At 47.2% G+C, this 25,128-nt stretch overlaps 1 protein-coding gene across 1 annotated transcript; it reads right to left on the minus strand.

The window, feature by feature from the left end:
• p2rx1 (purinergic receptor P2X, ligand-gated ion channel, 1) lies at positions 1–25,128 on the minus strand. The gene is made up of 11 exons (XM_055657415.1): positions 21,954–25,128; positions 18,963–19,110; positions 16,227–16,391; positions 14,189–14,258; positions 12,230–12,326; positions 11,036–11,116; positions 10,792–10,933; positions 9,235–9,371; positions 6,078–6,168; positions 1,781–1,846; positions 1–1,208 (listed from the first exon to the last, which is right to left on the minus strand). The coding sequence occupies exons 1-11, from the start codon at positions 22,091–22,093 to the stop codon at positions 1,095–1,097; spliced, it is 1,251 nt and encodes a 416-aa protein (XP_055513390.1). The 5' UTR covers positions 22,094–25,128; the 3' UTR covers positions 1–1,094.

Below are 25,128 nucleotides of genomic sequence, written 5' to 3' on the forward strand. Positions count from 1 at the left end.
ATTGACTTGTCATGCTGGCTTTATTTGTCACGTGCAACTGCACAGTGAGTTCCTTTTTGCATATTTACACATGCAGGCACCGCCATGTTTTGCTGTCAGTTTGCTCTAGTTGAATTGGATTGGCATTTTTCTGATACGCAGAAGACATGGTTCTGATGACAGGACTCATTCTGCCTGGGCATTTCTTCAGGAGTAAGAGGAAGGGCATCTTTGTTAGTCTTTGGTCTCTGTTGGAAGCAAATCCAATAACATCATGCCATTGCCTGAGAAGGCAATATTGTCATCCCACTAGTTAATCGAAGCTAATCAAAGAGCCAGGATCAAGTGTAAGTTTTATTGAACTCCTCAGTCCAGACTATTCAGGTTCCTAAAAGTAAACGGAGTGAGCGTGCGTTGGATAATTTGGTTTGGTGTGGTTAGTTTATGTTTATTGTCACATGTACCAAGACACAAAGAACCAGTTTGTTGTGCGTGTTATCCTGGGCAAATCACACCACACATGAGTACATCATGCGTTATAAAAGAGGGTGGAAACAGAGTGAAGAATACAGTGTTACTGCCAGTGTTATAAGTACCGATATGAAACAATTACAAGGGCGCAACCGAGATAGATTGGAAGATCTGGAATTCATCCCAAGTACATGAAAGGTCTGTTCAGTCAACTGATAACAGCAAGGAAGAAGCCTTTCTTCAATCTGGTGCCATGTGCTTTCAAGCTTTTGTGTCTTCTGCCTGGTGGGAGAGCGGAGAAGAGGGAATGACTGGGGTGTGAGTGGTCATTGCTTACGTTGGCTGCTTCTTGAGGCAACGTTACCTTGGGGAGCTGCTGCTGGACAACTCAATGGTTCAAATGTACTTTATTGTCACATGCATACAGTTCAGTCAAAATCTTACAATGCGAAGGCAGAATCATACTTAACAAGTGTAGGAAGAGTAGATTTCACTGAGACAGTTCTCTAGAGTTGCCACGTTTCTGGCGCCATTTTGTATAATTCAAGTCAAACGTTGTTAAAAACCTAACTTGGCCATAAAGGCCTATTGTCCTGTTGGTGGCACTGGGTCAGAGTTGCAGGGTCAGCCTGTCCAGGCGATGCCTAATGTCCACTCCCTGCTCGGAGTGATGATTCCACGTTCTTGAACTTCTTTTGCTTGTAGTAGTTGCGTTTTGGGAGGAGGTGAAGGAGGACTAAGTCACACACAATAGTCGCCTTTAAAGAAAGAAACGGATCATTCAAAAACAGCCACCTTTCAGCTGCAAAAGCTGATCTACCGCAGACTGCAAGATGAATGCCCCATTGAGTCAAGTCCCCCACCTCTCCAACGCCCACAATAACCTTCTGACCCTCACCCAACCCGGTTACTGGCCCTGACCCACCAAGTATCTGCTATATGGCCAACCTGACCCTCCCCCACCTGATCAGCTGACTCCCTCCTTGATGATCACCAGCCATGGCCCTGACTCGTTCCCCTGTCCCAGCTCCAACTACAGGGCAGCTCTCTGGGCTCGGTCAAAGTCCCGGCCCAACTCACGTTTCTGAACTTGACTGACCGCAAGTCCTCGCGAGCAGAGGGAATGGGCGGAGGCTGTTCGGCCCTAATGTTGGCTGCCTGCCCACCAACTCCCATCTCCTCCCAGTTTCGTAGACCCCGGGCACTCTGACTGCTTGCCCTCCCCAACCCTGGCACAACATCGCAGAGGCAGCATGCAACTTCATGCAGGCAGTTCCCTCTCCTGGGGTCTGGCCTGTGTGTGTGGAGATAATCTAGTTATTCTACTCACCACCCCAAACACACCGATCCCAGAGCCGATGGTTGTCATGGTCGGGATGATGTTAAATTTACCAGCCTGGGTAAAACAGAATGAAGCCGAGAAATTAAGTGAGCGTGTCAGACGGAGGAGCAGATGGGTATGTGTCACAGGTACAGTCCAAAAACGTGCCGGTTTGTACATTCATTGGCTTCTGTAAATTAACTGTAAAGTGCATAGGATGCAAAAGTGGAGTAACATTGTGGTCACTCCAAAGACGCACAGGTTTGTAGGTTAATTGGCTTGGCATTATTGTAAATTGTCCCTAGTGTGTGTAGGATGGTGTTAGTGTGTGGGGATTGCTGGTCGGAGAGGACTCGATGGGCCAAAGGGCCTGTTTCCACGTTGTATCTTTATACTAAACTAAAACTAAACATAGAATGGGTGGGTGATGGATGGTCAGCGTTGACTCGGTGGGCCGAAGGGCCTGTTTATATGCTGGATCTGTAAACTAGATTTTCTTCACAGAAATTAACACAAATAACTCAGCTGCACATTTAAAAACAAATTAATTCCCAGAGCAAGTGCAGCACCATTGGCCATCCCCAACTGGCCTTGAGAACCTGACCTGCTTTTCTGAACCATCGCAGTTCTTCTGATGCAGATACTCCTACAGTGCTGCTGCAGAGGATTTCTGGATCTAGATCCAACGATGATGAAGAAATGGTGATATATTCCCAAGTCAGGATGGCGCGTGACTTGGAAGGGAACCTGCAGGTGGTGGTGCTTCCATGTAGCTGCAGCATTTGTCCATGGTGCTGGGCTTACGAGCTGCAGTTGGAGTAGACTGGGCATGTACCTACAGTGTAGATGGTACACAATGCAGCCACCGGGTACCAGTGGTGGAGGGGGCGGATGTTTAGGGTGGGTGATGGGGTGGCAATCAAACGGTTGGTGCTGGGCTTCTTAAGAGTTGTTGAAGTTAAAACATCGAAACATAGAAAGCAGGTGCAGGAGTAGGCCATTCGGCCCTTTCGAGCCAGCACCGCCATTCAATATGATCATCCAAAATCAGTACCCAGTTCCTGCTTTTTCCCCATATCCCTTGATTCTGTTAGCCCTAAGAGCTAAATCTAACTCTTTCTTGAATTTGCATTCATGCAGACAAGTGGGAAGTGAGCCTGACTTGTGCCCTGCAGATAATGGAAAGGCTTTGGGGTGTCAGTTCATGAGTCACTTGCGGCAGGATTCCTAGTCTTTGACCTGAAATTGTAGCCAAGGCACAGATGTGGTTGGTCCACATGTGTTTTTGGACATTGATGATGGGGTCTCGACAATGGATATGCCATGGATAGATGGTTAGACCAGCTCCTGTTGGAGATAGTCACTGACTGGCACTTTAGTGGCATGAATCTGACCTTGCTTACAAGCCCATGTCTGAATATTGTCCTGATCTTGCATGGGCAGCTTCATTATCTAATGAATTGTGACTGGAAGTGAATGGTGCACAATTATTAATGAAAATCTCCATCTATGTCTTGTGATGGAGAGTGATCACTGAGCTGATGTTGTGTCCAGAATACTGAGTCATGGCTGACTCTTGTCTGAAGCAGGATCTCCACCCGAAACGTCACCCAGAGATGCTGCCTGACCACCTGAGTTACTCCAGCATATTGTGTCTATGCTGGGTCATGGAATCATTCAGAATGGAAACAGGCCCTTTGGCCCAACTTGCCCATGCCGGCCCAAAATGCTCCATCTGCACTAGTCCCACCTGCCTGACTTTAGGCCACATCCCTGCCATTGAGTTCTCCAATTTTATGTGAATACATAATCCACCCCATCTTCCTTCTTCCCTCATATAAACCCCCTTTCTTCCCTCCTTCCCCCGTGCCCCATCTGGACTCACCCCTATTTCTCCACCCCCCCCCCCCACCCTTCCAACGACATTCCTTCCTCTAGCTTCACAATTTGCAACTCTTCAATCCTTCCGTCACACCAGAAGTCTTTTCATGTCTGGCCTTTGTCCAATCATCTGCATATCATATAACACTCCATCACCCTGTGTCTGTCTATTGCCTGCCGGGCTTAGTCCTGCCCCTCCTCTCTTCCAGCTTTCTCTCCCCCACCCCCACCGCGCCCCCCTCACAATCATTCTGAATAATTGTCCTGACCCGAAACATCACCTATCCACGTTCTCCTGGGATACTGCCTGACATGCTGTGTTACTCCAGTAATCTGTGCCTTAACCCTTTTCTATCCATGTTCTTGTCCAAATGTCTTATAAATATTGTAATAGTGCCTGCCACAACTAACTTCTCCAGTAACTTGTTCCATGTACCCACCACCCTCTGTATGAAGAATGAAAAAAAATGAGCTGGAAGATTTCTGCGCTTGTCCTGGGGCTGAGATGACTGCCCTCTAGTGACCACAGCCATCTTCACAACCATATTGAGGTTTGATTCCCCATACATCAGTTTCATCAGGGCTGTTATCAGTGCAGCACGGTGGTACATCGGTAGAGTTGTTGCCTTACAGCACCAGAGATCCGGGTTCGATCCTGACTACGGGTGCTTGTTTGTACGGAGTTTGTGCGTTTACCCCGTGACCAGCGTGGCTTTTCTATGGGTGCTTTGGTTTCCTCCCACTCTCCAAAGACGTACAGGTTTGTAGATTAATCGGCTTGGTATAATAGTAAATTGCCCCTAGAGTGTGTAAGATAGTGTTAGTGTGCGGGGATCGCTGGTCATCGCGGACTCGATGGGCCAAAGGGCATATTTCCGCGCTGTATCCCTAAACTAAACTAAACTTTAGATTCAATGCTCAATTAACTGCTCCGTTGTTGTAAAGAGCAGCCAACCCCTGATACGTATTATGCTCCAGTTTGGCCGAAGGCTGTCATTTGGGTGGGATTGGGACCTGGGGTACTTTGAGGTGTAGGGTTGGGGGCCATTAGGATGGGTAGGATGAGCTGGGCCATGACTATGTATGGAACAAGCTGTCAGAGGAGGTAGTTGAGGCAGGGACTATTCCAACATTTAAGAAACAGTTAGACAGGTACATGGATAGGGCTGGTTTGGAGGGATATGGACCAAATGCCGCCAGGTGGGACTAGTGTAGCTGAGACATGTTGGGTCAAAGGGCCTGTTTCCACACTGTATCACTCTCTAACTCTATGACTCCATGACTATCTGCTGGGAAGAGGTGATGTTGCTGCAACAAGTGATGGTGACAGGCGACTGGTTGGTGAACTGGGGCATCAGTAGAGTGGTAAGTGGCGAATGGCCTTAAACTGAGCACCAAAGGATGTAGCTACAATGGCTTGGGCAGGTGGCCTTTGAAAGACGTTTGAAGCAGTGAAACTTCAACTGTTCAAGTCACTGTTGAAAAGAAGGATGTGTAGTATTTCTTAACAGGCGGACAATTCCCCAGGTCCGATAAGATGCATCCCAGTTCCCAGCTTGCCTACGGGAGTGCAAGGGAGAAGATAGCCGGGGCTCTGACAGAGATGATTAGATCTTCATTGTCCACCAGAGTGATGTCTGCCTGCTTGCCCGGCAACAGAACAGAATCCCCTGTGACTGCAGCTGACTGGAGCTTTCTCTTCACTCTCCGTACAGCCAAGCCACCCATGTTGTTGGCTGCGGCTTCTATCCCCAAGGGACGCCTTTCCCCTCTAGGCCTGGCTGTTGGCATGAAAGTTGTCTTGTGGTTCTCACTGATAACTGATGCATTCCGGGGCTGAGAAACAAGTGACGGCCACAGTCTGACAGCGATCAGCAAAGTTACTCCCGATTAGTTATGCTACTTGATGGAAGTTGCAGAAGGCAAAAATAATAATAATAATAATAATAATTGAAAGAGTCGTCAAGTCACACAACACAGGGACAGGCCATTCGGCCCACTGGGCCCATTCTGACCATCAAGCTCCCAGTTCCTTTAATCCCATTGGATTCTTGTCATCATCCCATCAATACTCCCAGATTTTATCACCCACCCACCAGGGATTATTGATAGCAGTTCATTCCCCCCCCCCCCCCCCCCCCTCCTCATACACACCACAACTTGCACATATTTGAGATGTGGAAAGAAACTGGAGCTCCTGGCAGGAAAGCCCGCTGTCACATAGAACATGCAAACACCACACAGACAGCGTTGGAGGTCAGGATTGAACCTGTTGAGGCAGCGGCTCTGCCAGCTGTGGGAGCTGGCCTCAGGTAGGGTCATCATTGCACTAAACCCACTTGACCACGTGGTACCTGATGAAGGCTCCATCCCCATCACATATATCCTTTATTTTGGAGAACACAAGAGCAGTAAATAGCCTTACCTTTCCGTGCACCATCACATCAAACCGAATTCCAAAGACCTTGTAGAGATCTCTCATTTCTGTGCCATTTTCCACATAGTATTTAGCATACCTTTGGAAAATAACAACGGGATTTAATATGCTACTAATATCAGGCTAAGCCTGAAAGGAAAAGATGGCAGATGTTGGAATCTTGATCAAAATACAAACTGCTGGAGGAACTCAGCGGGTCAGGCAGCATTTGTGGAGGGAAATGGACAAAGGACATTTCGGGTCGGGACCCTTCTTCAGATCGATGGAGTAGAGAGGAGAGAGCTGGCAGAGAGAGGTGAGGAGAAGGGGTGAGACACAAGCTGTATGTAATGGGTGGATCCAGGTGATGAGGAGTTGATGGATAGAGTCAGGTGGGGAGAGAAGGATGGAGGTAGCAACTAAACCTGGAGATGATAATTGGAAAAGACAGAAGGGTGCAAATGGTGCAATGTGATAACGAAGGAAGATGGGGAGTGAAATGCAGAAACAGAGGGAGTTGTTTTTCTCTATGGCATCAATCACAATCTCAGCATGATCCAAAGTCACTGACTTAGTTCTGATTGAAGTCACCGACGTAATGTAGTGGTGGGCAATTAGATTGTCCGCAAACAGTTCAGCTCCAAATGTCTGAAGCAGTTGAGTTTCCCTGCGTCCAGCCCGGGCACAAGGGGAATGTTATTTGTGTAAAGAAATGTTTCTCAGGCCTTTTATAGTTTGAATTCTAAGTATCCCAACTTTGTGGATTTATACTGGATTCCCTTATTCAAGTTGCATTGTACATTTCTCCGCCATTTGACAGACCATGGGGCTGCTCTTTACTCTTTCACCTGCAGCTTCTCTTGGGTCTACAGGTGACCCAGGCGGTTAGTGTAGTGAAGGTGTTTGATATCCAGCTGGTCTTGTATGTTGAAACAAAGAACTGCACATGCAGCACGCTGCTCAATACACAAAAGGACACAAAGTGCTGGAGTAAATCTTGCAGGTGATGTTTTGGGTCATTTCTTGAGTCTGACGAAAGGTCTTGACCCGAAACTTCACCTAACCATGTACTCCAGATACACTGCCTCATCTGCTGAGTTACCACACCACTTTGTGTCTTTAAGGCATTTTGCATGTTTGCCTTCATAGGCTCAGGCATTCTGCATAGGAATTGGGAAGTCATGTTGCAGTTGCACCAGACACTAGTCACACTGCAACTATGTACAGTTCTGGTCACCACACCACAGGAAGAAAGTGGTAGCAACAGAGAGAGAGAGAGTGCAGAAGAGACTCATCAGGATATTGCTGGAAAGGAGGGCTGTAGTCAGAGGACAGGCTGGATTTATTCTCATTGGAACATAAGAGGCTGCAAATTGACCTGATGGAGGTTTATAAAATAAAACGACAGGCATGGATAGGATATAAAGACTTTCTCTGAGGACAGTGGGGTCCAGAACTAGAGGTTTAATGTGAGGTCAAAAATGTAAAAGAGATCTGGTAGGTTTTTCTCACTGAGGGTAGTGAATATCTGGATTAGGTTGCCTGGGGAGGTGGGACTAGCAGATGCAATTACAATACTTAAGAGGCGTTAGGATAGTTCTATACAGGTAAAAAAAACATAGAGGGAAATAGGTCTAATGGGAGAAAATAGGCTTCATGATCAGCAGTCACGGAAACAGACCCTTTGGCCCTACACATCAATGTGAACCAAATTGCATACCCGAGCTAGTCCCGTTTACCTGTGTTTGGCCTATATCCCTCTAAATGTTTCCTATCCACGTACCTGCCCAAATATCTTTTATACCCTGTTATTGTATCTGCCTTTACTATGTCTTTTGTCTGCTTGCTCCAGATACCCTCACGTCTCTGAGTGAAGAAGTTGCCCCTCAGTTCCCCTTTAACTCTTTCCCTTCTAGTTTTAAACAATCCTACCTTGGGAAATTGACCTTGACCATAAGACATAGGAGCAGAATTAGGCCATTCAGCCCATCAAGTCTAGTCCATCTAGGCCATTCAATCATGACTAAGTCAGCAATTTTGTTGTCATCCACGAACATGCTAATCATGCCAACTGAATTCTCATCCAAATTGTTAATATTGATAACAAAGGCCGTGGTCCCTGCACAGACCCTTGCTTTGTTCTTCAAAGAAAAGGAAGGCCTTAAGAGTGTTAGAAATATTAACTCAACTTCTCTCTCCACAAATGCTGCCTGACCTGCTGAGTATTTGTGTCACTCTCTGCTTTTATTTCAGATTTTCAGCATCTGCAGTTCTTTATTTCCAGAAACAATCCATTGCTGCTTTGAGAAATACATTGGAACCTGATTTGAGGACAGCCTTATTTATATTTTGTGTGTTTATTCTCACTATACATTTTATATCAATGCACCCATTTACACTAAATCCATGTTATTCTCACCATATTCTATCAACTCTCTATAGATTTAACCACTCCACACACAATTATAGGCGGCTAATTATCCAACCAAACTGCACATCTCTTGGAGGTTTGATGAAACTGGATCAATTGGAGGAAACTCATGCAGTCATAGGAAGAACGGTGGCGCAGCGGTAGAAATACTGCCTTGCAGCGCCAGAGACCCAGGTTCGTTCCTGTCTACAGGTGCTGTCCGTATAGAGTTTGTACGTTCTCCCTGTGGACTGCGTGGGTTTTCTCTGGGTGCTCCGGTTTCCTCCCACACTCCAAAGACGTAAGGGTTTGTAGGTTAATTGGCTTCGGTAAAATTGTAAATTGTCCCTAGTGTGTGTAGGATAGTGTTGGTGTGCGGGGATCGGTGGTTGGCGCAGACTCGGTGGGCCGATAGGACCTGTTTCCGTGCTGTATCTCTAAATTAAACTGAAAAAACCTTGCAAACTCCACACATATAGCACCCAAGGATGAATCAGGGTCTCCGCGCGCTGTGACTCTACTAGCTGCGCTGCTGTGCTGCCCAGCCCCTTCACCAGGCCTAGTGCATTCTCCCATCAAAGGCTGGGGCCTGATACCTCAGGATCCTGCTTCCCATGAGTTGGACTGGGTGAGACTCCCTTACCACCTCCTGAGCTCTGTGCCATAGGGAAATCCTCCTGCCCTTACACCGGATGTGTGTTAGGTATAGATGTGAACCCTACTCACCAGCACTGTCACCTGTCGGAGGTTGCTCACCTGAAGTTGAAGCCCACTGACACCTGGTCCTTGGTCAGGCTCCGGTAGTGCTGGTGGAAGCTGTAGGTGGGTTTGCAGTCAGTCACTGGCCAGTCCAGGTCACAGTCCCAGTCTATCACGATGCCAATCATGGCTCCCTTCAACAAGGCAAGACCAGAGCCCTCTGTCAGCAATGCTCTTCGAATGTGTCTGGTCTCAGGCTGTACTTTCACCTCTAAACCAGGTTATTGTTGTCACATGGCACTTGGACTGGTATTCAACACACAACAGGAGTGGCGGGCAGTGACCAGAAGCAGTGGCGGGCAGTGACCAGCCTTTGTCAAATCTGCCTGCATCTCGTTCTGTTATGTCAGAGTGATCACAATAGCGCAGATTCACAAGGTCACTCAATAAATCCACCTACTGAAAAATTATAACTTCCACTTCCAAGCAGGAGAAACTCATCCTCACGTCCACTCGCTTTCTGATGCTCAGTTTTATTGACGCCACTGCTGGCTGGCTGGCGCGCGGGCGTGTGTGTGTGTGTGTGTGTGTGTGTGTGTGTGTGTGTGTGTGTGTGTGTGTGTGTGTGTGTGTGTGTGTGTGTGTGTGTGTGTGTGTGTGTGTGTGTGTGTGTGTGTGTGTGTGTGTGTGTGTGTGTGTGTGCGTGCGTGTGTGTGTGTATTTGTGTCAGTCCACGGATAAATAATCAGAAACTTTTCCCCATTCCTAGAAGTAAGAGACTCGAGGCCATGGGCTTAAGACAAAGTTGGTCCCTTGTCTCTGTGTGTATCCTGAGTGTGTGTGTGTGTGTTTCCTCTGTGTGTGTTCTGTGTGTGCATCCTCCGTGTGTGTGCGTCTGGTGTCCATGTGTCCGGTGTTCATTTCTGCGTGTATGTGCATGCGTGTCTGTGAGCACGCGCGTGTGTGTGCGTGTGTGTGCGCGTGTGTGCGCGCACGTGTGTGCATATGTGTGCGTGTGCGTGCGTGTGTGTGCGTGGGTGCATGTGCATTCACCCCCACCGCCAGGTACCTATCCATATTGATCCCATTTAGCAACACGTGGCCCATAGAGGCAGAATAGACTCGTTGGGCCGAATGTCCTACTTTTGCCCCTATGACTTCTGAACATAAAATTCCTAGGGCAGGCGCAGCAGCCTAGAGGAAGCCCGTCAGTTGTGGGCAATGTGGAGGTGGAGCACAGTGAAGGTCAGAGGAAGGTAGAGATGTGATTTGAGGCAAGTTATCACCAGCAGCTGCCTCTCCTTTTAAGAGCACGTTGAATACCCCCGCCTGCTCCGGCAAAAGGAAACAAGTTCTCGATTGCTAGCATTTTTGATATTAAAGTAATCATAAGATATGGGGTTATTGCAGGAAAAAGTTCCTGAGGTAAAAGATGAGCCACGTCTTATTAAGGGGCGGAGTTGATGGAAATATGGGGAGAATAAAATGTGATAGTGTTAGATTAATATAACAATGGCCGTTTGATGGTTGGTGGGACCTGTTTCTATGAATCCATGATGCTAAGTTCTGTAGAGTCCTCCCTCCATCCCCACAGTAGATGGAGTCTAGACTTACTCTGTATGCCAGTGTAGAGAAGTTCTCCTTTATCTCTTCAGCAATGTGTCCCAAACGAAACACAGGACAGAGGGGGTGATGGACCTTGTGGTAAGTGCAGTTGCGCAGATATGCCTTGGTAATGAATTCCACCAAATTCCTCCTGGAAAACAGTGTACACTTGGTAAAAACACAGCTGGCTCTTTCTCTTCCCAAAATTATCTTGAAAAACTCTGAGTGAAAACTCAATATTGTGAATTGGTACCTTGAAACGCCGAAGGCTGTGAAAGTGACCGAGTTCTTGATAAAAATGGTGAAGTTCTCTGCAGCCATCAGCAAGGGCGGACTATGGAAAGCAGTAGGAGGTCATTGTCAGGGATTACCGACGGCAGCAGGCCGGGCTATGATGGGGTGCTGGTGTGACCTGCCATGTCATCCCGGGACAGGGATGGGAAGGAATTCCTTCACCCGAAAGGTGGGATATCCTTGGAAATCTCAAGCAAAGAAGGAAATTGCTGGAGGAACAATGAGCGGCTCCCCAGCGACTCTCTCAGGCATCTGGAGGTCAAGCAGCATCCGTGGAGGCAAGTGAACAGTTGACGTTTGGGTTTGGGGTACTCATCTGGACTGAAAGAGTAGAGGGGAGAAAACTAGTGTGAGGAGGTGAGGGGAGGGGTGGGGCAGGTGATAGCAAGTGACAGGTTGATCCAGGTGAGGAAGGGTTGATGGTAGATGGAGTGAGATGAGGGAAGGGCGGGTGGAGATAACGACAGAGGAAGGTGATGAGTGGAGAGAACAAAAGTCTGCAGGTAAGGGAATCTGAGGAGGAAGGAAAGTGGAGAGTGGAGGTGGATAAGGATGGAGGGGGGAATGGTAGACAGGCAGCGGAAAGCATAGGGAACAGTGGGAGGAGTGTGGTGGATGATGGGATAGATGGGATAGATGGGTGAAGGGAAAGTATGCAATAAGGGGCGGCCTGGGGGGGGGGGGTGTCAGGGGTTGTTGGAAAGTAGGATGTGCAAGCAGACTCAGGTGGATCAGAAGGAGATGGAAAGGGAGCAAAGCCTTGATCTCATGGAACTGGTGGAAAATGGGGTTAGAGCAGGAAAGTGGTGTTGAGCTAAAAGATCAGCCTTGAACATTGAATGGTAGGGCAGTGATGATGGGCTGAAGGGCCCCCATCTGCTGCTATTTCTCATGCCCCTCCCTACATGCGATGCATGAGAGAGTTGCTGGGGAGCCACTCATTCATTGCATGAGCAGCAAACACTGCAGGCACAGTGAACTTTGCAGCTGGTCCTAACATAAGGGCATGATATCTTATGGTTCGGGTGTGTCAGTAATGGGCTGTGGATTTAGGGCATTGTTGCTTCAACAGCAGGGCCACGGGTGTAGGTTTGACTTCACTCCCGTACGTCACAGGCGATGTCAGGCCTGGAATCTGACAAGAGATCCTTACTTTGGAAGATGGAGGTCATCTTCCACGGGGCACCAGCCGAAGATCTCACAGGTCTTCACTCCCGCAGAGTTGTTCCGGCAGCTCCCACTCATCATGCCTGACGATAACAAATGTCAGTAATTAGCAATTTAGTTGCTTCGTTTAGTTGCTATCGGCCCACCAGTCCGCGCCGACCAGCGATCCCCGTACACTAGAACTATCCTACACACACTAGGGACAATTACATTTGCACCAAGCCAATTAACCCGCAAACCTGTACATCTTTGGAGTGTGGGAGGAAATGTAAGATGTCGGAGAAAAGCCACGTGGGTCACGGGGAGAATGTACGAACTCCGTACAGACAGCACCCGTAGTCAGGATCGAACCCGGGTCTCTGGCGCTGTGAGGCAGCAACTCTACCGCTGCGCCACCGTGGCTGTCGTTCCAAGGGGTAAAATGCAACGTGCATGTTACTGAGGGTGTGAGCAATGCTGGCCAATGTGGACGTGGACCACGGTAAAGGGGTGGGGAAATCTGCTGAGGCCAAGCGTAGGTCTAGAAAGGAAGAGGTGGAGCTGTGGCTGTCACCTCTCCTCACTGACAACCTGGGTTCGATCCTGACTGGATGGAGTTTGCACCCTCTCCCTGTGACTGCACTGCTCTCCTCCGCTTTCCTCCCACATCCCAAAGACGTCCAGGTCAACCGCTGCAAATCACCCCCGGTACGTAGGGTGAGTGAGAACGTTGAGGAATTGATGGGAGCAAGCGATGGAACAGGTAAGCAGGTAAATAAAGGGAGATTGCTCTGAGAGCCGGCATAGACTCAATGGGCTGAATGGCCTCCATGGCGTGAGAAGATTGAAATACATAGAAAGAAAACCATCAAAAAGCATGTGTTGCGCTTGCCATATCTAATCTATTTTCCTCTTATCTCCAAATATTTTCATGTCTCCCTCCAGTTTTAGTGCAGTGTCTGTCGTTCCACTTCTCTTGCCCCTGAGATATTTTGGTGGGTCTGGGGATCCAGACTTGCTCCAAAGTAGCTGAGGTGAGGAGAACCCTGTTTCCTCCCAGTTTCTGGGAATCTCCTGACATTTATCATGTAAGTCAGGGAATACCTGTGTTGGCAAATGTTGAAACTCGGCTCGGTTTTCATCAAATCATAGTCATAGTCAGGAACCTGCCCTTTGCTCCATTGTAACTGTGTGATCATAAGCTACCTGCACACAAGAATGTCGTTCTATTCTCTCCACATTGCCTTCAACTCCCCCAGATTCTTCCCCCGCCCACCCATGCAGTGGGAGCAATTAATAGCAGACAATTAACCCACCAACCTGCATGTGTTTGGAATGCTGGAGGAGACCCATGTGTCACGGGGAGAATGTGCAAACACACACTGAGGTCAGGGTTGAACCCCGGTCTCAGGAGCTGGGAGGCAGCAGCTCCACCAGCTGCACCACAGAGTTGCATGTTTAAGGAGAGGATATTCTCTACCCTTGCATACTTGGTTGCTGGGTTTTGGATGCAAACTGTGACCGAAAACTGTGACTCCAAAATCGCCCAAAACATGGGCTCAGTCTTGATCCAAATCAGCCAGCGAGGGAAAATGGAGGGAGGGGGGTGTTTTGTGGGGGTGAGGGAGAGTGGAGGAAGGCCAGTGTTCTGTGGGGGCGGGCAGTGAATGGTGGCAAGAGAGCTGTCGGCATGATGTAATCACGACATGTAGCGAGTTAGAAACAGAACTGCGGATGCTGGTTAATTACACAAAAGGACACAAAGTTCTCGAGTAACTCAACAGGTCAGGAAGCATCAGTGGAGATCATGGATAGGTGATGTTTTGATTTGGGACCCTTCTTCGGACCTTGCTTGAAGCTGCTTTCACGTAGCTAGTGGGAGTAGAACTGCCCAGCTGCCAGCAGCATCCACGGCCCACTGGGGATACTTTGCAGAACACGAGCATCGTGAGGATGTGATCCTTACCTTGTCCATAGCGGCTAAACTTCCCAGTGGGACAGTCGCTGTCTGCTCCACACTCTCCGGACGTTCGATGCTGCGGTAGAGACAACACAGCAGGTGACAGGCAAGTGACAAGTCATAATCCAGCACTGCCCAGATCAGTCTGACCACGTTGGTTTTCTCCGGGTGCTCCGGTTTTCTCCCACACGCCAAAGATGTACAGGTTTGTAGTTTAATTGGTTTCTGTAAATTGTCCCTAGTGTGTAAGATAGTGTTGGTGTACGGGGTGATCTGATCGCTGGTTGGCACGGACTCGGTGGGCTGAAGGGCCTGTTTCCATGCTATATCTCTAGTCTGAAGTCAAAAGCCCCTCCATCTTGCCAACCCATGCTCCAGCTCGACCCTCAGCAAGACCTGCTTGGAATCAGAAGGCTGTGGGTTTGAGTCCCATTCCAGACCAGTGACTGAGAAAGGCTGGCATTCAGACACCTTGCCTCAGGGTGAATCATGGCCCCAGGCAAACACAAAGACAAACCCCAGGACCAGGCCCATCGCTAGTGAGAGAGTCACAAAATGCTGGAGTAACTCAGCAGGACAGGCAGCATCTCTGGAGAGAAGGAATGGGTGATGTTTTGGGTTGAGACCCTTCGCCAATCTGATCTAGTGAGAGGGAGTTGACCTATGATGTTCAACAGCATTGACATGTTGGGTTCCGCATCATCAACATCCAGCACAAAGCCATTCCTCTCCCCTTCTTCCAGTTGTCACTTGGAGTCGAGGGTGACTTGCTTCTACTCCAGTTGCAAGATCAAGGTGGGACCTGCAGACATGCCACAGGTGGAACAGGCAGGTGGATGGCGATGGGGGTGACTTGTACTGACTATGCGCGCTCCACATGCATGGGCTCAAAGTTCTCAATACTATCAGCAAGCTGATCTGTGTCCATCTTGAGCAGCCATAGACCTGAGTTTCCAGGAGTGGATGAGGACCTTTCACCTTTCCAAGGAGACTTTTTTACATAAAGGGTGGTGGATGTATGGAACTAGCTGCCGGAGGAGGTAATTGAGGCAGGTGCTATCGCATTGCTTAAGAAACATTTAGACAGGTACATGGATAGGACAGGTTTAGAGGGATATGGGCCAAACGCAGGCAGGTGGGACGAGTGTAGATGGAACATGTTGATTGGCCTCGGATAATTGGGCCAAAGGTCTATGCTGTATGACTCTAAGACTCTATGACTTTGAGAGCACCTTTGACTCTTCTATCCACTTGGTAGTGTCTTCCTCAAGCAAAGCTTGAGATGGAAAACCTGTTTCTGATGTCAGGAGGCGATTGTACTGAGAGCCTCACTGGCCTGGGAGAGGCTGCTGACGGTTCACTGATCCTGTTATTCTGAGTAGACAAAATTGCTGGAGAAACTCAGCGGGTGCGGCAGCATTTATGGAGCGAAGGAAATTGGCAAAGTTTCAGGCCGAAACCCTTCTTCGGGCATGGCCTCAGAATAAAAGGACGTACCTTCATCTTTCTAAAGAGCAATTTCTTTAGCCAGAAGGTGGTGAAACTATGGGCCAAGATATTGAGTATTTTTGAAGTGGCAATTGATATGTTCTCCAATAGTAAAGGCTACACAGGTTGCGAGGAGAGGACAGGTGAATAGGGTTGAGAGGGAAAAATAGATCTATCTCTTCAAGAGAGAGTTAGATTATAGCTCTTAGGGCTAATGGAATCAAGAGATATGGGGAGAAAACAGGGATGGGGTACTGATTTAAGATGATCAGCCATGAGCATATTGAATGGCGGTGCTGGCTCGCGGGACCAAATGGCCTACTCCTGCACCTATTTTCAATGTTTCTATGATCGAATGGCAGAGCAGACCAGATGGGCTGAATGGCCTAATTCTGCTCTGATCTCTTGTGGTCTTATGGAGTGGCCTGGGTTGAATCTGATGCCCATTTGTTGGCGTCAATACAGCAGCACATGGGACGGGGTGTAAATGGACTCCACCCACACACGGGCAATGGTGGCCCAGGCACCACCACTGGGAGAACACCTGGGAGCTTACCTGTCCGCAGAACTTCATGGACTGCTTCCGAGTTAGGATGTAATTGGTCATTATGACAAAGGAGCTCGATCCCTTAGGAAGGAAACACAGACAGGTGATGAGAGGCAGAGAGAGATAAGTAAGTAATTCCCTCTCTTCACTCTGAGTGATACTGTAGTTAACAGCCTAGATATGGAATTTCAACCCTCTCAGCACAGTTTGTTTTAATTGCTTTAATATTTTTATTAGAAGCAAACACATATTATAAACATTTCATTTATATCAGCCGTACATTATTAATATTATCAATTGTGGATTGATTCTGCTTCTAGTTTTTTTTTTAAGATAGGAAGTAAGAGAGAAAGAGGAAAAAAACCCACAAATGTCAATATTAAAAAAAAAGAATGGAATGATTTACTAATAATACGTGATTGGAGATAGGTTCGTGGATTATAAAGAATAACTTTTCATCTAATCCTGAGTCCAAGCTTCAGTTAAGTTCCAGTGCTGAACCGATCTACCCCTTCAAATAGTCAATGAATGGAGACCATATTCTAACAATATTCTCAGCACAGTTTAAGGAGCACAGTCAGCATCTGAAGCAACTTTGGTGCAGGCTTTGCAGAGCTGGCATGGCGGCCGTTTAATTTCTGCCACTGGTGGAATCTTTCTCCCACCTCTCAATCTCCCCAGGGTCATGACCCTGAACCTTCGCCCCCCCCCCACACAGCCATGGCCGTGAACTTTTCCCCAAGTTCTCTGGCTCTGGACTTTTCACAAAGGTCTCTGACCATAGAACTTTTTCTCAGGTGCAAGACCCTGAACCTTTCCGCCATGAACAAGGCCCCAAAACCCCCCCCCCGGCCCTGAACAATTCCCCCAGGGTCATAACCCTGAACTCCGACCCAGGACCTTTCTCCAGGGTCATGACCTTGCACCTTTGTCTCAGCATCACAGCTCTGAAGGTAGACAAAAATTGCTGGAGAAACTCAGCGGGTGCAGCAGCATCTATGGAGCGAAGGAAATAGGCAACGTTTCGGGCCGAAACGTTGCCTATTTCCTTCGCTCCATTGATGCTGCTGCACCCGCTGAGTTTCTCCAGCATTTTTGTCTACCTTCGATTTTCCAGCATCTGCAGTTCCTTAATAACAGCTCTGAACCTTTTACCAAGAGACCCTGGACACCCCTCCCCCCCTTCCCACACTGCCCCCCTGTGTTAGAGTTCCTACACCAACCCCGGACCTTACCCCCAGGATGTTGACCCTGCAGGCCCAAGCCCCTGATCCTGAAGGTGTCACCTGTCCTGAAAAACACTGAAATGGTTTGTTTTGTGTTCCCTCCAGTCAGATCGTACCACACATAAATGTATACATAATCGAGATGGAGCACAAGAGGAATATCACTGAATGTGGCGTAAAGTGTTTCAGCTTCAGAGAAGATACAGTTAAAAAAGTGCAAGGGCCATAAAGAGGTAGGTTGGGGGATCAAGACTTCATCTTCATGTGTGAGACGACTGTTCAAGAATCTGATAACAGCAGGAAAGAAGATGCTCTTGAATCTGGTGGTACGTGCTTCAAGCTTTTGTAACCTATCAACGACATCCTCTTGCCTCATCTCTTTGGTCAAAATAGGCCACAATGGGGTCTGGAGCGGAGTGTCGATGGTTAGCATTAGCTTCATAAGTTCATGTTAGAGGAGCAGAATGAGGCCATTCGGCCCATCAAGTACACTCCGCCATTCAATCATGGCTGCTCTATCTTCTCCTCTCAACCCCATTCACCTCCCTTCTCCCCATAACCCCTGACACCCCTACTAATCTGGAGTCTGTTAACCTCTGCCTTAAAAAATATCCATTGACATGGCCTCCACAGCCGTCTGTGGCAAGAATTTCACAGATTCACCACCCTTTGACTAAAGAAATCTCTCCTCATCTCCTTTGGCTTGTTGGATTTGAAGTATCAATTGATGTTACAGTTACTAACACTGTTCATCTACTGGCAGACTGGGTTAATAACAGCAAAAAAACTTATACTTAAATTTTGGAAAAATGCTAATATACCAACATTTAAAATGTGGATCAGTAATATGCTGGACACAGCACATTTGGAAGAAATGAGACTCCTCCTAATAGACAAACAAGACCAATTCTTAATGAGTTGGTCCCCATTTATCGATTTATTGGATTCATGTGGTGACATAGTATCATGAAAACTAAAAGTTTCAGGTATGGGTGAAAGATGATTTAGAATATAAAAAATTCATCTCCTTGTGGCGAATGAATAATCTCCCTCCTGCTTTCCTTCTTCACATTCCTTTTTTTCACTTTTTCTTTATCATGTTCACTAGTATATTCTTCACTTTTCACAACCTCTTTTTCCTCTCTCTTTTCTCACCTCTCTTTAAAAAAAAAGGAAGTTGTACAGAGAATGTAATATGTTAATATAATTTTTGTACCAATGCATTGTACTTACTTCTAATAAATTAAAAAAAAAAATTTTTTAATTAAAAAATAAATTAAATTAATTAATTAATTAAAAAAAATCTACTTGCAGACTGCTGGGCGATAATTAGCTGGGCTAGTGAAGGAGCCAAGTTGTCCCGGTTTCAGGTCGATGGTGTTGTAACTGTCCACCCCATCCCACCCTACCACGCCAGGTGACCCCAAAGGTGACCCTGAAATGTCGGCAGTGGGTCAGCCCTTGGGCTGTTGCACACCGATGGTCAAATGCAGTTGACATTGACACTCGCCTTTCTTACCTGCGATGGGAAAGTGTAGTCAACCACGTCCAGCACCTTGGGGCCAACGCTGGAGAGGTTGGTGAAGCCGAAGCCTTTCACCTTCACGGAGACGGAGCTGATGGTGGAGCCTGTGCTCTGGTAGCCCTTCTCGTAGATAAAAACCCAGCTGCAGCAAGTGAACAAAACCTGGATGTTAACTTCAGCCGGAAGCCTGCAGTGAGAGGTGGCAAACTGGGAAATCCCTGGTCCCGTCTCCAGCTCAAGGTACAGGGACATTTCCCAATGTTAGCATACCCACCCGACCCACCAACGCCAAGGGACCTAGCACACCCAACTGCAGCCCGTCTCCAGACAACGGAGGGAGAGGTATAACCAACATTGCCTTTGTCCTGAAGGCAGACACAGAAAGCAGGAGTAACTCAGCAGGTCAATCAGCATCTCTGGAGAAAAGGAATAGGTGATGTTTCACATCGAGACTCTTCTTCAGACTGCTTTCTGTGTCTGTCTTCAGTTTAAACCATCATCTGCAGTCCATCCCTGCACACATCGCCTTTGTTCTGAAGGCCACCTTTGTTTGTGGCTGCACCAACACTGGGGACTGTCCCAGCTCCCGCTCGCCCCGGCCTGATCCCTACCCCAGGCTCAACCTCTCATTCCAGCCTTGCCCCTCAATCCATGGCTTCTATCATTTTGCCTCTTTATAGGCCGTGGGGATTTAACTTTCTTGCATGCCATCAGTTGCATTTTGACAACACAAGGGGACTGATTTCCAGCCCAGGTTTGGCCATCATGTGGCATCCTGCATGTTGTTGGCATGTCCCCAAACATTGCAAAGCCAAAGAATTACTCTGTATTCGTATAATACCATCCCAAAGCTCCGGTGGATGGCATTGGTCATTCCTCCCGCCACACTGGCTCCCACCTCTCCATATCTCTATCACTTTCTCAGGCACTACTATCCATGAGATTCCACGCTCCTCCAATTCTCATTTCTTGTGCAGTCCAACATTGCAGGTTAAACTAAAACACAAAGCGCGGAGGCATCAACAAGCCAGGCAGCATCTGTGGAGGGAATAGATAAGTGATGTTTCGGTTTGCGACCTTCCTTTTTGTCTCCATTGTAGGGTATACCTTCAGGTGTCTGGGTCCCAGTTTCTGGATGTCCCTCAATAAACCTACCCACCCCTCGCTTCCATTTAAAACTCCCTTCTTTAACCTTGCTCTTATTCACACCTCGACGTAGCTCCTCAGAAGGCACTGTGCCACATTGCACATGATGGCGCTTCTGAGACATGATTTAGAATGTCTCACTGCGCCAACAGTGCCCTCAAAGGCACATATTTCCCAAACTTCTGGAATTTTGGGATATCTATCTGTAAGTCATGGGAAATTGTTCCCCACCTCGCTTCTCGTCTTACTCTCTGGGGCATGAGTCTGGCGTTAGTCCTCTGGAATCTCATGGCTTGTTTTTCACACACTGACATGCAATGGACAAAAACTCACTGGAAATTGCACCATAACATTCGGTCACGGTTGTAATTTTAATATGCTTCTTACGAGTTAACTAAACACGATTTATTGTTTCTGTCTGGTGATGGCTGTCTGGGTGTTTAGAGTTAGTTTCTCATAGTCAGCCGATAATATTTTGTGCTCATGGTCTAACTGTACCGTTAGACTTTAGAGATGCAGCCTGGAAACAGGCCCTTCGGCCCACCAAGTCCGCACCGACCAGTGATCACCCCATTCACTAACACTATCTACACACTAGGGACAATTTACAGAAGCCAATTAACCTACAAACCTGTACGTCTTTGGAGTGTGGGAGGAAACCGGAGCACCTGAAAACCCACACGGTCACAGGGAGAATGGACAAACTCCATACAGACAGCACCCATACGTAGTCAAAATCGAACCTGGGTCTCTGGCGCTGTAAGGTAGCAACTCTATCGCTGCGCCGCTGTGCTGCCCTAAAGCCTCCTGAGCATGGGTAAACAAAGTCAGTGTTGCACCATGAATAGACCATCTAATACAAAGGAGAAGGCAGCAAGGTTTTGATTTGCAGAGGAGATCGCGCCTCACAAAACCTGAAAAGAGCTTTTGAGGAGGTAACTGTGAGAACTTATGAAGGTAGACTGATTGATATGGTTCACATGGACTTCGGTCTGGCTTTTACCAAGATCCCACGGTAGGCTGGCGCAGAAAATTAAAGGGTAAGGGAGAAGGCTGGAGAATGGGGTTGAGAGGGGATGATAGATCAGCCATGATTGAATGGTGGAGTAGACTTGATGGGCTGAATTGCTTAATTCTGCTCCTAGAACTTGTGACATAAACATTCTGTCCACTTCTGTCCTTATTGACACATAGCTCGATACCCACCGCAACATGGACTTTGGGAGCACCTTCACCAGAAGGTCTTCAGTGGTTCATAGAGGAAGCTCATCATCACCTTCTCCAGGAAGGGGTATGCTTGGGGGCATGCATTGAAGGTTGGCCTTGCCACCCATGTCCCGATCCTCGAAGATGAATTAATTAAAATAAAAACCATGCACCTATTTTCTATGTTTCTATGCATAGCTGTAGCATATCTTCCAAGCACTGTTCCAGTATCCTAAGGTACCCTAGCAACAGTGAAATCTCATGTGGAGAAGAAACAGATGAACAGGGAAGATTGGACGGCAGGTGGAACGATCATAAAAGATAACTGATGCTGAGAGCAATGGGTGTGGAACGGTGGGAGGGAAGGAGAGAATAAGCTGAGAGGGCGGGGAAGCTAATGCTGATCGTTCAACAACCCCGGCAATGTTGGTCCACAGTGTAACTTCAAGACTGGGGATTTTAGAAAGCAGATTGTGGCCAACCTCAACCCAAGTCTCTTCTTGCCTCTTGTTATAGGTGGAAAGGCAGCCTACTAACATCCATCTACCCTTACGTGCAAAGTGACCAGAGTCTCATCTCTCCAGCCTCACTTAACGTACAATACTCAAGATGGGGAAACAAACGTTCTCTTACCCCACAACGTACGCAAGCACAACGAGCTGGATCAGCCGGAAAATTAGTCCGACCCTCTTGTCCCTCAGAGCTATCAACCGAGGGGTCTTGTACTCAAATAAAAAGCCAGACACATTTTCACTCAGTTTGTTGGATCCCATGGTCTCTGGAGTGAAGATTCCCCACACTGATTCGAGCTGGAAACTTCACTGCCCTTCTATACATCTGTCTGGAATTCATTGCTGGTATCTGGTGGGTGGAGCATATTGACAAAGGTATTTCATGAGTAAGAACAAGCACTTTCCCATCGGGTGATGTATTTGGGACCAGTTCCATACGAGTGAAAAAAATGGATCTGCCGGAGACGGCTTGTTAACCCTTTGTGAACCGATTGTTTGGCATCAGGACAAGAAAGGGCCTGTTTTTATTACGATTCTCGTTTTGGAATGTGACCTCAGGCAAAGCCAGCGAAACTTAAAACAAAATAGAAGCACGAATGGGCTATTCAGCCCACACATCTTGAGCCTATCCCCGTCTTTTAACAAAACTCCACTCTTTTGCACCCCTCAATTCCTTAAATTTCCCCAAAATCTATCCACCTCTAATCTGAATGTACCTCCAGTTATTGAACCGCCACTGCCTTGGGTAGAAAAATCTGAAGATTTACTGTCCTCTGAGTGAAGAAGTTTATTCTCATCTCAGCCTTGAGTGATGTATTCCTTACAGTGCATTCAGAAAGTATTCAAACCCCTTCACTTTTTCCATATTTTGTTATGTTGCAGCCTTATTCTAAAATGGATTACATTCATTTTTTTTCACCGTTCTTCTATGCACAATACCCCATAATGAAAAAGCAAAACAAGGTGTTTAGAAATTTTTGCAAATAATTAAAAATAAATAACTGAAATATCACATTTACATAAATATTCAGACCCTTCACTCAGTACTTTGTTGAGGCACCTTTGGCAATGATTACAGCCTCAATTCTTATTGGGTATGACGCTACAAGCGTGGCACACCTGTATTTGGGTAATTTCTCCCATTCTTCTCTGCAGATCCTCTCACAGACTTGGCACGAAGCCACTCCTGCATTGTCTTGGCTGTGTGCTTAGGGTCGTTGTCCTGTTGGTAGGTGAACCTCCACCCCAGTCTGAGGTCCTGAACGCTCTGGAGCAAGTTTTCATCATGGATCTCTCTGTACTTTGCTCAGTTCATCTTTCCCTCGATCCTGACTAGTCTCCCAGTTCCTGCCGCTGAAAAACATCCCTACAGCATGATGCTGCCACCACCGTGCTTCATCTTAGGTAAAGTGATGAGCTGTGCCTGGTTTCCTCCAGACGTGACACTTGGCATTCAGGCCAAAGAGTTCAATCTTGGTTTGATCAGACCAGAGAACCTTGTTTAGGTGCCTTTTGGCAAACTCCAAGCGGGCTGTCATGTGCCTTTTACTGACGAGTGGCTTTCGTCTGGCCATTGTACTATAAAGGGCTGATTGGTGGTGTGCTGCTGATATAGTTGCCCTTCTGGAAGGTTCTCCCATCTCCACAGAGGAACTCTGAAGCTCTGTCCGAGTGACCATTAGGTTTTTGGTCACCTCCCTGACCAAGGCCCTTCTCCCCCGATTGCTCAGTTTGGCCGGGCGGCCAGCTCTCTGAAGAGTCCTGTTGGTTTCAAAGTTCTTCCATTTAAGAATGACAGAGGCCACTGTGCTCTTTGGGATCTGCAATGCTGCAGAAATTATTTTATACCCTTCCCCAGATCCGTGTCTCGACACAATCCTGACTCAGAGGTCTACGGACAATTTTTGAGAATCATAGCAAAGGGTCTGAATACTTATGTAAATGTGATATTTTCAGTTATTTATTTTTAATTAATTTGCAAAATTTTCTAAACACCTGTTTTCACTTTTATATTGTGAGGTATTGTGTGTAGATTCATGATTAAAAAAAATGTTTTAATCCATTTTAGAATAAGGCTGTAACGTGACAAAATGTGGAAAAAGTGAAGGGGTCTGAATACTTTCTGAATGCACTGTATATGGAGACTGTGATCCTGATTATAGACACCTTAGTCTGGAAATGCCATTGCTAGATACACACTGTCAAACTCCTTAAGAACATTGAACATTTCAATGAAATTACCTCACATCCTCATTGTACTAAAACTTTACAACCCAGTTTGTTTATTTTCTCCTCTTTGGATGCGATAATATTCTGGCGAGCCTTCTCACGCTATTACAAATATATCCATCCCTAGGCAGGGAGACCAGACCTGGACACAATATGTCAAGTGCCGGAGTGATCTCAGCGGGTCGGGCAGCATCTCTGGAGAACATGGATAGGCGATGTTTCACGTCAGGACCCTACTTCAGACTGCAGTAAAGGGCAGCAGCAGGAATCGCAGAGGGGAAGCAGTAAGAGAGGGTCTCGCTGTACTCCCATCAGAGAGCGGAGGAGAACGTCTTTAAAGTAGGCATGCTGTGAGGAGATTTCATAGCGGAGCAGTCAAAATGTAGAAACAAGGAACCGCTGATGCTGGTTTATACAAATGGACATTAAGTGCTGGAGTAACTCAGCAGGTCAGGCAGCATCTCTGGAGTACACAAAAGGATACAAAGTATTGGAGTAACCTCCAGAGATGCTGCCTGTCTGCTGAGTTACTCCAGCACTTTGTGTCCTTATAAGATGCCTCTAGTTTTGGACTTGAATCCTGTTGCAATAAAGACCAGCTGGCCATTACCTTCAAATTGCTTGTTGTACCAACATTTACCTTTCAGTTATTGGTCTTCAGGCAGACACAGGTGCTGAATAAAACACCTTTCAATCATTCAGCATTTTAACAATGTGATGCTTTCCTATTTTATTCTGCTTAAATGGCTTATATTCTTCTGCCATGAGTGTCCATTCATCTGAACAGGAAATATCTCATAACTATACAAATATAGGAGCCGGATAAGGCCATTTAGACCTGCTCCTTTCATCAGGACCAGGGCTGATCTTCCACTTCAGCACCTCTCTCCTGCACTATCCCCATGCAAAAAGCTGTGAACACTGCCCAGCCCATCACAAGTTCTGTTTCACAACCATTGAAGGGATTTACAGGAGTCGCTGCCTCAAAAAAGCCAGGCAGCATCATCAGAGACCCACACCACCCTGGTCATACATTCAATTCACCCCTGCCAGTTACAGGAGCCTGA

This window comes from Leucoraja erinacea, chromosome 28 (assembly GCF_028641065.1).
Source record: "Leucoraja erinacea ecotype New England chromosome 28, Leri_hhj_1, whole genome shotgun sequence".
NCBI classification, from domain to species: domain Eukaryota; kingdom Metazoa; phylum Chordata; class Chondrichthyes; order Rajiformes; family Rajidae; genus Leucoraja; species Leucoraja erinaceus.